This window comes from Salmo trutta, chromosome 30, assembly GCF_901001165.1.
Source record: "Salmo trutta chromosome 30, fSalTru1.1, whole genome shotgun sequence".
NCBI lineage: Eukaryota > Metazoa > Chordata > Actinopteri > Salmoniformes > Salmonidae > Salmo > Salmo trutta.
This window is the reverse complement of record NC_042986.1, coordinates 26,959,739-26,973,035: the sequence shown is the minus strand read 5'-3', so window position 1 is coordinate 26,973,035 and position 13,297 is coordinate 26,959,739. Positions and strand designations below refer to the sequence as shown.

General features: G+C 44.7%; 1 protein-coding gene across 1 annotated transcript in view; it reads left to right on the top strand.

Moving 5' to 3' along the window:
- Positions 1 to 12,774, top strand: part of LOC115168387 (bone morphogenetic protein 7-like) — a 52,831-nt gene extending 40,057 nt beyond the window's left edge. The window contains exons 4-7 of the mRNA XM_029723605.1: positions 492 to 698; positions 11,022 to 11,098; positions 11,828 to 11,938; positions 12,089 to 12,774. Of these exons, the coding sequence (XP_029579465.1) occupies positions 492 to 698; positions 11,022 to 11,098; positions 11,828 to 11,938; positions 12,089 to 12,238 (545 nt within the window). The 3' untranslated portion in view covers positions 12,239 to 12,774. The remainder of the gene's footprint in view (positions 1 to 491; positions 699 to 11,021; positions 11,099 to 11,827; positions 11,939 to 12,088) is intronic.
- Positions 12,775 to 13,297: the final 523 nt, after the last annotated feature.

The following is a 13,297-nucleotide window of genomic DNA, read 5'->3' as shown; positions in this document are numbered from 1 at the left end:
TAACACGATCCACTATACCCTCATCATCACTATCACCCATGCAGAAGAGATTTCAACAAACAACATGTAGTGCAGATGTATTTCTATTGAGTCAAGTTTCTCTTTAGAGCGGAGGAGAGATTGCTATCAGGATGGCAGGATGTTAGCCACTTGAAATCAATAACCACAACAGCAGCATCAACAGTAGTACTGTATGACAGTGTTTCTGAGTTTACCTCAGTGATGATAGAAGGATGATCCATGTTTCTTTCATGTTAGGGACAGTGTGTGTTTGTGTGTGTGTGTGTGTTGGGAGGGGTGTGTTTGTGTGTGTGTGTGTGTGTGTGCTGGCACGCTCGTGAGACGTCCCGTCCCGTCACCATCAATTTTCAGCATTACACAGACTAAATAAATGGTTCTCATTAGAGACTGAGTGGACCACACACACTTTAGATACCCACACTCACATAGACATGTCTCTGACATGCTGTCCTCTGTGTCTCCCCCTGCAGGTGAGAGTGTGAACCCGCGGATGGCAGGGCTGATCGGCCTCAGTGGTCCTCAGAATAAACAGCCCTTCATGGTGGCCTTCTTCAAAGCCACAGAGGTGCACCTGCGCAGCATCCGCTCAGCACCAGGGGGCACCAAACAACACAACCCCAACCGCTCCAAAGGGGCCAACAAGGGCCAGGAGGCACTTCGAGTGACCAACATCGCAGGTAAGGACTGGGGGATGAGGGGAGAGGGAAGCTAAGAGAATGTGCCTTACGGCAGTATGTGTATCTGTGGAAGGCCTTTTAAATGGCACAGAGATATGTTGGTGTAGTGATGGCTGGCTCTGGTGTGGGTTCCAGGTGAAATGGGAGGCAGATGGAGGCCAGGGCTACTACTGTCTACTACAGCCTCCTTACAATCATTTTCCACATATATCCAAGGGTCAACACACACACACACACACTTTCCCCCTCCAAACCAATTATACAAACTTTGTAATGGCAGTCAAACAAAAGTCAAGTGACCAAAGTTGCTAAGCTTGCTAGATAACCTCCTTCAACGAATGACAGAATATATTTTTTGTCTTAATCGAGTTAATGATCATACAGATAGCAGATCAGACCATGAGTAACAGGGAGATGAAGAGTGGAAATAGTTGAAATATCAGGGTATCTTAACGGGGACCAACTCTGTTTTAAAAATATCTCATACTGTTTGTTGATCACACATTCTCTACAGAAGCGCTGATCAGTAAGTACAGGAAGCGGGCAAAATGTTATAGTGGTATTTTGACATGCATAGGTGAGAAACATACTTTGATACTTCAACCTATGGATTACAGAATAAAGTTAGGAATTTTCATGCGAGACAGGAGTCCAGATTTTGGATTTCAGTGGGATTGGGACTGGATAGGAAAATAGTCTAGGCCAGGGTTCATCAAATAGATTCCGCTGCAGGCCGATTGCAGACTGCAAATTGACCGCAACAAGCCCAAACCGATATAATATTTGACTAAAACATAATTTCAAACCTTGCTTACATTTGTATACGATCACATACACCAGTTTATTAGATTCACCCATCTAGTATCTTTGACTCCAGAACAGCCTAAATGATTCTGGGCATGCAAAAGTTGCTCAGTTGGTATCAAGGGACCTAACGTGTGCCAGGAAAACATTCCCCACACCATTACCCCAATCCAACCAGCCTGTACCGTTGACACCAGGCAGGATGGGGCCATGGACTCAGGCTGCTTACTCCAAATCCTGACTCTGCCATCAGCATGACACAACAGGAACCAGGATTCATCAGACCAGGCAATGTTCTTCCACTCCTTATTGTCCAGTGTTGGTGATCACGTGCCCACTGGAGGCTTTTCTTCTTGTTTTTAGCTGATAGGAGTGGAACCTGGTGTGGTCATCTACTGCAATAGCCCATCCGTGACAAGGCCCGACAAATTGTGCGTTCCGAGATGCCGTTCTGCACATCACTGTTGTACTGCACCGTTATTTGCCTGTTTGTGGCCCGCCAGTTAGCATGCACGATTCTTGCCATTCTCCTTTGACCTCTCATCAACGAGCTGTTTTCGCCCGCACTGTGGTGGTCATGAAATAACTGCCGGTCTCATGGTAATTGACCGTTAATTAACATTAACACATTTAGCATCTCCTGGCTTCCACAAGCCACTGATGAAGATCTTTGGAACATCTACACTTTAAAAAGTCTAATATATCCATGTAATATAGTCTACACCATCACAATAAATCCATGATTTATTTTAGACAGGTCTAAGGAAAAATTATATGATGAAAATGTAGTCTAGCATATTCTGAGTTGTCCTTATGTTAGGCCCTGATCTGGCTGTGCCATATGGCTGTGGGCTACACTGGTTCATTTAGCAAGATTTTCTTAGAATTCCGTGCCATTATTTTACAATATGAAGAATACAGTTTAACATAGCTGAATAAAATAGAAAACATATATTGACCAAACGATTTGAGGGAATCTAATTTTATTGATCACATACATATATTTAGCAGATGTTATTGCGGGTGTAGCGAAATGCTTGTGTTCCTATCTCCAACAGTGCAGTAATATCTAACAATACAAACACATCTAAAAGTAAAAGAATGGAATTAAGAAATACATAAATATTAGGATGAGCAATGTCGGAGTGGCATTGACTAAAATTCAGTAGAATGGAATACAGTACATACATATGAAATGAGTAAAGCAGTACATAAACGTTATTAAAGTGACCAGTGATTCCATGTCTATGTATATAGGGCAGCGGCCTCTAAGGTGCAGGGTTGAGTAACCGGGTGGTAGCTGGCTAGTGATGGCTATTTAACAGTCTGATGTCCTTGAGATAGAAACTGTTTTTCAGTCTCTCTGTCCCAGCTTTGATGCACCTGTACTGACCTCACCTTCTGGATGATAGCGGGGTGAACAGGCAGTGGCTCAGGTGGTTTATGTCCTTGATGATCTTTTTGGCTTTCCTGTGACATCGGATGGTGTAGCTGTCCTGGAGGGCAGGTAGTGTGCCCCCGGTGATGCGTTGGGCAGACGGCACCACCCTCTGGAGAGCCTTGCGGTTGCGGGCAGTGCAGTTGCCATACCAGGTGGTGAGACAGCCCGACAGGATGTTCTCAATTGTGTATCTGTAAATGTTTCTGAAGGTCTTAGGGGCCAATCCAAATTTCTTCAGCCTTTTTTTTACATTTACATTTAAGTCATTTAGCAGACGCTTTTGAGGTTGAAGAGGCGCTGTTGCGCCTTCTTCACCACACTGTCTGTGTGGGTGGACCATTTCAGATTATCAGTTATGTGTACGCCCAAGGAACTTGAAGCTTTTCACCTTCTCCACTGTGGTCCCGTCGATGTGGATAGGGAGGTGCTCCCTCTACTGTTTCCTGAAGTCCACGATCATCTCCTTCGTTTTCTTGACGTTGAGGGAGAGGTTATTTTCCTGGCACCACTCCGCCAGGGCCCTCACCTCCTCCCTGTAGGCTGTCTAGTCATTGTTGGTAATCAGGCCTACTACTGTTGTGTCGTCTGCAAACTTGATGTTTGAATTGGAGGCGTGCGTGGCCACACAGTCATGGGTGAACAAGGAGTACAGGAGGGTGCTAAGTACGGCCCCAGTACGCACCCTTCTGGGGCCCCTGTGTTGAGGATGTTGTTTCCTACCTTCACCACCTGGGGGTGCCCCGTAAGGAAGTCCAGGACCCAGTTGCACAGGGTGGATTCAGACCCAGGGCCACGAGCTTAATAATGAGCTTGGAGGGTACTATGGTGTTGAAGATTGAGCTATAGTCAATGAACAGCATTCTGAAGTAGGCATTCCTCTTGTCCACATGGGATAGGGCAGTGTGATGGTGATTGCATTGTCTGTGGATCTATTGGGGCGGTAAGCAAATTGAAGTGGGTCTAGGGTGTCAACTAAGGTAGAGGTGATATGATCTTTAACTAGCCTCTCAAAGCACTTCATGATGACAGAGGTGACTGCTACCGGGCGATAAACATTTAATTCAGTTACCTTTGCCTTCTTGGGTACAGGAACAATGGTGGACATCTTGAAGCAAGTGGGGACAGCAGACTGGGATAGGGAGAGATTAAATATGTCCGTAAACACTCCAGCCAGCTGGTCTGCGCATGCTCTGAGGACGCGGCTAAGGATGCCGTCTGGGCCGGCAGCCTTGTGAAGATTAACACACTTAAATGTCTTACTCAAGTCGGCCACAGAGAACGAGACCTCACAGTCCTTGGGAGCGAGCCACATCGGTGCACTGTGTTATCTTCAAAGCGGACAAAGAAGATGTTTAACTTGTCTGAGGGTGACGTGGCAGGTTTTCCCTTTGTAATCCATGATTGTCTTTAGACCCTGCCACATATGTCTTGTGTCTGAGCCGTTGAATTGCGACTCCACTTTGTCTCTGTACTGATGTTTTGACTGTTTGATTGCCTTATGGAGGGAATAACTACACTGTTTTGTATTTGAATAGTCAACGTGGGAACAACATCCCCTATACACTTCCTGATGAACTCAGTCACCATGTCTGTGTAAACGTCAATGTTATTCTCAGAGGCTACCTGGAACATATTCCAGTACGCATGATCAAAACAATCTTGAAGCATGGATTGCGATTAGTCAGACCAGCGTTGAATAGACCTTAGCACTGGTACTTCCTGTTTGAGTTTCTGCCTATAGGAAGGGAGGAGTAAAATGGAGTCATGATCTGATTTGCCGAAGGGAGGGCGGGGGAGGGCCTTGTAGGCATCTCGAAAAGGCGAGTAGCAGTGGTCTAGTGTTTTTCCTAAGAGAGTACTACAGTCAATGTGTTGATAGAACTTTGGAAGCGTTTTCCTCAAATTTGCTTTGTTAAAATCCCCAGCTACAATAAATGCGGCCTCAGGATATGTGGTTTACAGTTTGCACGTTTTCACAGTTTGCACATGCGGCTATTCTGTGTTGAACAGTTAACAATGAAAGAGGTACTCATATATATTTAATTTAGAGTTATTTATGTAACTTTAGTTGTGATACAAACGTTGGGCTGCATGATGAGACTCTAATGATAATTTGAAAAAAGTTGCATGAAAGGCATGAGCTCTGCTTTGTTTCTTGTGCAGGCAGCACACACTTCATCAGTCTCTCATTCACAATTTGACAAGCAATTGATAATGTTTCGATTTGGCATCATCCCCTTTTTGTGGCCATTATGCCCCCTAAAACAAATCCATGCCTTTTGCGGCCAGTGGCTGTTGTGCCCTTGGGCTGCATATAATAATTATAATTCCCTTCTCCCAGCTGCGTGCCGAAGCACCTCTTTCTCACAGGCTACAAGTGTCAAGCATGTTCCCGCTCCCCCTCTGGCGCTTGAGGGTGCCAGGCTGCCCGTCATTGGACTCACCTGGACTCCATTACTTTGTTGATTTCCCTTCTATATCTGTCTGTTCCTCAGTTGATTCCCCATGTCAGCATTATTGTGGTTATGTTCCCCCTATTCAGACGGTGTTCTTGTTTTGGTTTGATGTCCGTTTTCCAGTAAATGTTCACTCCTTGTACTTGCTTCTCGTCTCCAGCATAGATCCTTACAACAAGTGAAGACAGACACATCAGGGACCCAACTGTGTGCGTCCTCATCCAATTCTGAGGCGCATATTGAAGATATGGAAGAACTGTCCACATTAGCTTTTCATCAGCCAATAAGATGAGTAGGCCTAACGAACAGCAAAAGCACTAGCCTATGTCAATCTACTATCCCCCATAGTACAAAAGTTGACCTATTCTATTCTGTGTGAGAAATAAATATTCCAAACATAGTCTGGGACAGTTGTGGGATGTGATAGATGCCACATTAATACAGCCACTAGCATCAAAAAAAAATGTTTTACGCAATGAGCCTGACGCAACAGATGAGAACATTTAGCTTAAAATGTTGACAAACTATTGGGCTATTTCTTCACATTATGAGCGCAGCAATGCGCACACGGCAGTAGGCTATAAGCACAAATGTTCCATTAGCAGGAAAACACCATTATCAAAAGTGACCACAGATGTGATTATGCATGTAATGCTTTTATTATAAAGGTGCATTTTTATGGTGAAACTCATCTTCCCCAAACGAGAAACTCACGCGCTGTGTATGTATGCCAGTTAGGCTCTACACCTGTTGTAAAGTGGATTAATGTGCTTCATTTTAAGAAGTTATTTGACCACTTTAGTTGTTAGTAAACAAACTTTATGAAAACATAAAGGCCTATGGGCTAGGCTACATGAAGTGAGCGACAATGATTAGAAAACGTTGGGGAAAAAACATGTCCTGTTTGCCTTAAGCTAGGCATTATTCACAAGTGATAATATATAATTTACAAATGATAGGCTAATATTGTCACCCATCACACTATTCTTGAATTAATCTTGTCTTTACATACACCACCATTCAAAAGTTTGGGGTCACTTAGAAATGTCCTTGTTTTTGAAAGAAAAGCACATTTTTGTCCATTAAAAAAACATCAAATTGATCAGAAATACAGTGTAGACATTGTTAATGTTGTAAATAACAATTTAAATTGTAAATAACACATTTCTCATGGAATATCTACATAGGCGTACAGAGGCCCATTATCAGCAACCATCACTCCTGTGTTCCAATGGCACGTTGTGTTAGCTAATCCAAGTTTATGATTTTAAAAGGCTAATTGATCATTAGAAAACCCTTTTGCAATTCTGTTAGCACAGCTGAAAACTGTCGTTCTGATTAAAGAAGCAATAAAACTGGCCTTCTTTAGACAACTTGAGTATCTGGAGCATCAGCATTTGTTGGTTCGATTACAGGCTCAAAATGGCCAGAAACAAATAACTTTCTTCTGAAACTCATCAGTTTATTCTTGTTCTGAGAAATGAAGGCTATTCCATGTGAGAGACTGCCAAGAAACGGAAGATCTCGTACAACGCTGTGTACTACTCCCTTCACAGAACAGCGCAAACGGTCTTTAACCAGAATAGAAAGAGGAGTGGGAGGCCCCAATCCACAACTAAGCAAGAGGATAAGTACATTAGATTGTTTAGTTTAAGAAACAGACGCCTCACAAGTCCTCAACTGGCAGCTTCATTAAATAGTACCCGCAAAACACCAGTCTCAACGTCAACAGTCAAGAGGCGACTCCAGGATGCTGGATCATACCATGCTCAAAGTCCCTCAGGCCACTAGTTTTGCCCATCTACCGTTCAATCGAACAGTAACCGAATGCCTCGATGCCTGTCTATCTGCTTTATAATATATACTGCTCAAAAAAATAAAGGGAACACTTAAACAACACATCCTTTTTTCTTTACATAGTTGAATGTGCTGACAACAAAATCACACAAAAATAATCAATGGAAATCAAATTTATCAACCCATGGAGGTCTGGATTTGGAGTCACACTCAAAATTAAAGTGGAAAACCACACTACAGGCTGATCCAACTTTGATGTAATGTCCTTAAAACAAGTCAAAATTAGGCTCAGTAGTGTGTGTGGCCTCAATGTGCCTGTATGACCTCCCTACAACGCCTGGGCATGCTCCTGATGAGGTGGCGGATGGTCTCCTGAGGGATCTCCTCCCAGACCTGGACTAAAGCATCCGCCAACTCCTGGACAGTCTGTGGTGCAATGTGGCATTGGTGGATGGAGCGAGACATGATGTCCCAGATGTGCTCAATTGGATTCAGGTCTGGGGAACGGGCGGGCCAGTCCATAGCATCAATGCCTTCCTCTTGCAGGAACTGCTGACACACTCCAGCCACATGAGGTCTAGCATTGTCTTGCATTAGGAGGAACCCAGGGCCAACCGCACCAGCATATGGTCTCACAAGGGGTCTGAGGATCTCATCTCGGTACCTAATGGCAGTCAGGCTACCTCTGGCGAGCACATGGAGGGCTGTGCGGCCCCCAAAAGAAATGCCACCCCACACCATGACTGACCCACTGCCAAACCGGTCATGCTGGAGGATGTTGCAGGCAGCAGAACGTTCTCCACGTTCTCCAGACTCTGTCACGTCTGTCACGTGCTCAGTGTGAACCTGCTTTCATCTGTGAAGAGCACAGGGCGCCAGTGGCGAATTTGCCAATCTTGGTGTTCTCTGGCAAATGCCAAACGTCCTGCACAGTGTTGGGCTGTAAGCACAACCCCCACCTGTGGACGTCGGGCCCTCATACCACCCTCATGGAGTCTGTTTCTGACCGTTTGAGCAGACACATGCACATTTGTGGCCTGCTGGAAGTCATTTTGCAGGGCTCTGGCAGTGCTTCTCCTGCTCCTCCTTGCACAAAGGCGGAGGTAGCAGTCCTGCTGCTGGGTTGTTGCCCTCCTACGGCCTCCTCCACGTCTCCTGATGTACTGGCCTGTCTCCTGGTAGCGCCTCCATGCGCTGGACACTACGCTGACAGACACAGCAAACCTTCTTGCCATAGCTCGCATTGATGTGCCATCCTGGATGAGCTGCACTACCTGAGCCACTTGTGTGGGTTGTAGACTCCGTCTCATGCTACCACTACAGTGAAAGAACCGCCAGCATTCAAAAGTGACCAAAACATCAGCCAGGAAGCATAGGAACTGAGAAGTGGTCTATGGTCCCCACCTGCAGAACCACTCCTTTATTGGGGGTGTCTTGCTAATTGCTTATAATTTCCACCTGTTGTCTATTCCATTTGCACAACAGCATGTGAAATTTATTGTCAATCAGTATTGCTTCCTAAGTGGACAGTTTGATTTCACAGAAGTGTGATTGACTTGGAGTTACATTGTGTTGTTTAAGTGTTCCCTTTATTTTTTTGAGCAGTGTATATACAGTTGAAGTCAGAAGTTTACATACACCTTAACCAAGTACATTTAAACTCAGTTTTTCACAATTCCTGACATTTAATCAGAGTAACAATTCCCTGTTTTAGGTCAGTTAGGATCACGACTTCATTTTAAGAATGTGAAATGTCAGAATAATAGTAGAGAGAATGATTTATTTCAGCTTTTATTTCTTTCATCACATTCCCAGTGGGTCAGAATTTTACATATACTCAATTAGTATTTGGTAGCATTGCCTTTAAATTGTTTAACTTGGGTCAAACGTTTCGGGTAGCCTTCCACAAGCTTCCCACAATAAGTTGGCTGAATTTTGTCCCATTCCTCCTGACAGAGCTGATGTAACTGAGTCAGGTTTGTAGGCCTCCTTGCTCACACACGTTGTTTCCAGTTCTGCCCACAAATGTTCTATGTGATTGAGATCAGAGCTTTGTGATGGCCACTAAGCCATTTTTCCACAACTTTGGAAGAATGCTTAGGGTCATTGTCCATTTGGAAGATCCATTTGCGACCAAGTTTTAACTTCCTGACTGATGTCTTGAGATGTTGCTTCATTATATCCACTTAATTTTCCATCCTCATCATGCCATCTATTTTGTGAAGTGCACCAGTCCCTCCTGCAGCAATGCACCCCCACAACATGATGCTGCCACCCCCGTGCTTCACGGTTGTGGAGGTGTTCTTGGGCTTGCAAGCCTCCCCCTTTTTCCTCCAAACATAATGATGGACATTATGGCCAAACAGTTCTATTTTTGTTTCATCAGACCAGAGGACATTTCTCCAAAAAGTATGATTTTTGTCCCCATGTGCAGTTGCAAACCGTAGTTTGGCTTTTTTTATGGTGGTTTTTGAGCAGTGGCTTCTTCCTTGCTGAGCGGTCTTTCAGGTTATGTCGATATAGGACTCGTTTTACTGTGGATATAAATACTTTTGTACCTGTTTCCTCCAGCATCTTCACAAGGTCCTTTGCTGTTGTTCTGGGATTGATTTGCACTTTTCGCACCAAAGTACGTTCATCTCCTTCCTGAGCGGTATGACGGCTGCGTGGTCCCATGGTGTTTATACTTGCATACTGTTGTTTGTACAGATGAACGTTTGGAAATTGCTCCCAAGGATGAACCAGACTTGTGGAGGTCTGATTTGGCGGATTTCTTTTGATTTTCCCTTGATGTCAAGAAAAGAGGCACTGAGTTTGAAGGTAGGCCTTGAAATACATCCACAGCTACACCTCCAATTGACTCAAATGATGTCAATTAGCCTATCAGAAGCTTCTAAAGCCATGACATCATTTTCTGGAATTTTCCAAGCTGTTTAAAGGCACAGTCAACTTAGTGAATGTAACCTTCTGACCCACTGGAATTGTGATACAGTGAATTATAAGTGAAATAATCTGTCTGTAAACAATTGTTGGAAAAATCCCTTGTGTCATGCACAAAGTAGATGTCCTAACCGACTTGCCAAAACTGTGAATCTTGATGCCTTAATTCATTGGCTTTAAATACATGAGCCTCACGGAGTGGACAGACAGGGCCAAGAACCCGGCATAGAGCAAAGTCAGGTCCTATGTTTGGGGCAGATCACGTGTGTGTGTGTGTGTGTGTGTGTGTGTGTGTGTGTGTGTGTGTGTGTGTGTGTGTGTGTGTGTGTGTGTGTGTGTGTGTGTGTGTGTGTGTGTGTGTGTGTGTGTGTGTGTGTGTGTGTGTGACAGAGCTGATGAGAACCAGTTGTTCCTGATCATTCCCAATCCCAGTGACTGGGACAAATGTATGTTCCACAGAACCCCTGAGGGTGCGGGTACCAGAGGGAGTGAGGGAATAGAAAGAAAAAGAGAGGGATTAAAATGGAGTGGTGAAAGAGATGGGTTATGCCTCTTTGTCCTCTCTCTGTCCTCTATGCTCTGCTAGCCCCACAACTCAGAGGGCACAGTGAACTACCCAAAAAGGTTTAGGCCTGTACTACATAGACTGATATCATGTACAGCAAGGTTTCCATGCTATAATATTGTAATGTTTTACACTCCTCTTTATCTCTCCATTTTTTTCTTTCTTTCTTTCTTTCTTTCTTTCTTCTTTCTTTCTTTCTTTCTTTCTTTCTTTCTTTCTTTCTTTCTTTCTTTCTTTCTTTCTCTTCTCTCTCTCTCTCTCTCTCTCTCTCTCTCTCTCTCTCTCTCTCTCTCTCTCTCTCTCCCCCATCTCTCTCTCAGAGAACAGCAGTGCTGATCAGAAGCAGGCATGCAAGAAACACGAGCTCTATGTCAGCTTCAGAGACCTGGGGTGGCAGGTACGCACCCCACACATTCCTCTATCTCTCCCTCTTTCTCCTCTTCTCCTTTTCTTTTATCTACCCTCCCTCTTAAAATGTATCCCTTTTTCTCACTCGCTCCCACACTTATCTCTTCCTCACCACACCTCTGTTCTCCCTCTTTTACACTCTGTCCCCGCTGTTTCCCTCCCTGTCCTCCCTAATGCCTTTTCTTAGCAGAGATCTAAATCCAAAGTGATCTACAGTTCTCACTGTTGTCCATGATATCCATTCCAACAGCTGGGTAAACAGTGGGATATGCGAAGGAAAGGGGCAGATTTATCGCCTTACTAGGGCTCCACAGTTCACAACAAGTTCTGAGTTTAGACCCGGGAAGCTTGTTGTTACTACTGAGGCTACCATGACTACTGTGGCATGCATCACATGCTGATCACACAATCACACGAAGGATAACAGTGTGACCCTCTTTCTCTCTTTATCCACCCTCTCTCTATCCCTCTCTCTTTCTCTATCCCTCTCTCTCTCTCTATCCCTCTCTCTCTCTCTCTCGCTCTCTCTCTCTCTCTCTCGCTCTCTCTCTCGCTCTCTCTCTCGCTCTCTCTCTCGCTCTCGCTCGCTCTCTCTCTCTCGCTCTCTCTCTCTCTCTCGCGCTCTCTCTCTCGCTCTCTCTCTCGCTCTCTCTCTCGCTCTCTCTCTCGCTCTCTCTCGCTCTCTCTCTCCCTCTCTCTCCCTCTCTCGCTCTCTCAGGACTGGATCATAGCTCCAGAGGGCTATGCAGCTTATTACTGTGAGGGAGAGTGTGCCTTCCCTCTCAACTCCTACATGAATGCCACTAACCACGCCATCGTGCAGACACTAGTGAGTACCCAAGAATATACATTATATTTTCGTATCATTCAGTCAGTATACTAGACAGTGTCAACACAAAGACAACTGCATTGACATGTTATCAGTTCAGTGTCTCCCTTACTCCAACCCCCACCTGTCTCCCCCCCACCCCCTGTACAGGTCCACCTAATAAACCCAGACACTATTCCTAAGCCCTGCTGTGCTCCCACCCAGCTCCATGCCATCTCAGTGCTCTACTTTGACGACAGCTCCAATGTCATCCTCAAGAAGTACCGCAACATGGTGGTCAGAGCCTGTGGCTGCCATTAGACTCCAGCCAACCTCTCAACCCACACACACACACACACACATTCCTGCCTCTAAATATCCCTCAACACACGTCACTTTCATCTAGAGACTTGAATGGACACATGAATGAACCCACATGTCCTAGAGTGCCTTGCCGTGCTGCTGGATAGGAGCTACATGAGGACTGGCGGACAATCATGATTATTGAGTCCAACCTGGAAAACACACACAAACACAAACACCCACATACACACACACACACACACACACACACACACACACACACACACACACACACACACACACACACACACTTTCTGTGCTTTCTACTGTGTGTGAGACATTTTAAGCAGTGATTGTATAGTAATACACAGTCCACAATATTTTGTTCATGTCAATATGTTTTCTGTGTAGTTAAAGGTGTTTTTCTAGATATTTTTGATCTATATTGTTTTTGTATGCTTTTTATGACTGAAAGACTAGGCTTTAGGAAGTGTGGATGCTCTATGGACTCTTCATGTACATTACTGTGTAAATAGTTTTTCAAACAAAGAGAAGTGTATTTATTTCCTGGTCTTGGGAATGTTAAGGGTAGGTTCAATGTTTCTCCTCTGTACTCCAGTGTCTACATGTACTGTATGTTATGCAACTCTTTACATTGCGTTCCACTCTTCATACAGTAAAGTACAAACACAACTCTCTCTCTCTTTCTCGCTCTTCCTCTCTCTCTCTCTCTTTCTCGCTCTTCCTCTCTCTCTCGCTCTCTCTCTCTCTTTCTCGCTCTTCCTCGCTCTCGCTCTCTTTCTATCTCTTGCTCTTCCTCGCTCTCGCTCTCTTTCTATCTCTAGCTCTCTCTCTCTCTCTCGCGCTCTCTCTCTCTCGCTCTCTCTCTCTTTCTATCTCTTGTGCTCTCTCTCTCTCTCTCTCTCTCGCTCTCTCGCTCTCTCTCTCTTTCTATCTCTTGTTCTCTCTCTCTCTCGCGCTCTCTTTCTATCTCTTGTTCTCTCCCTCTCTGTTTTACACCATGCTTGCTCAGTTGTTTGCCCTGCAGAGTAACAGTGTTAAATCTATCATCAGTGT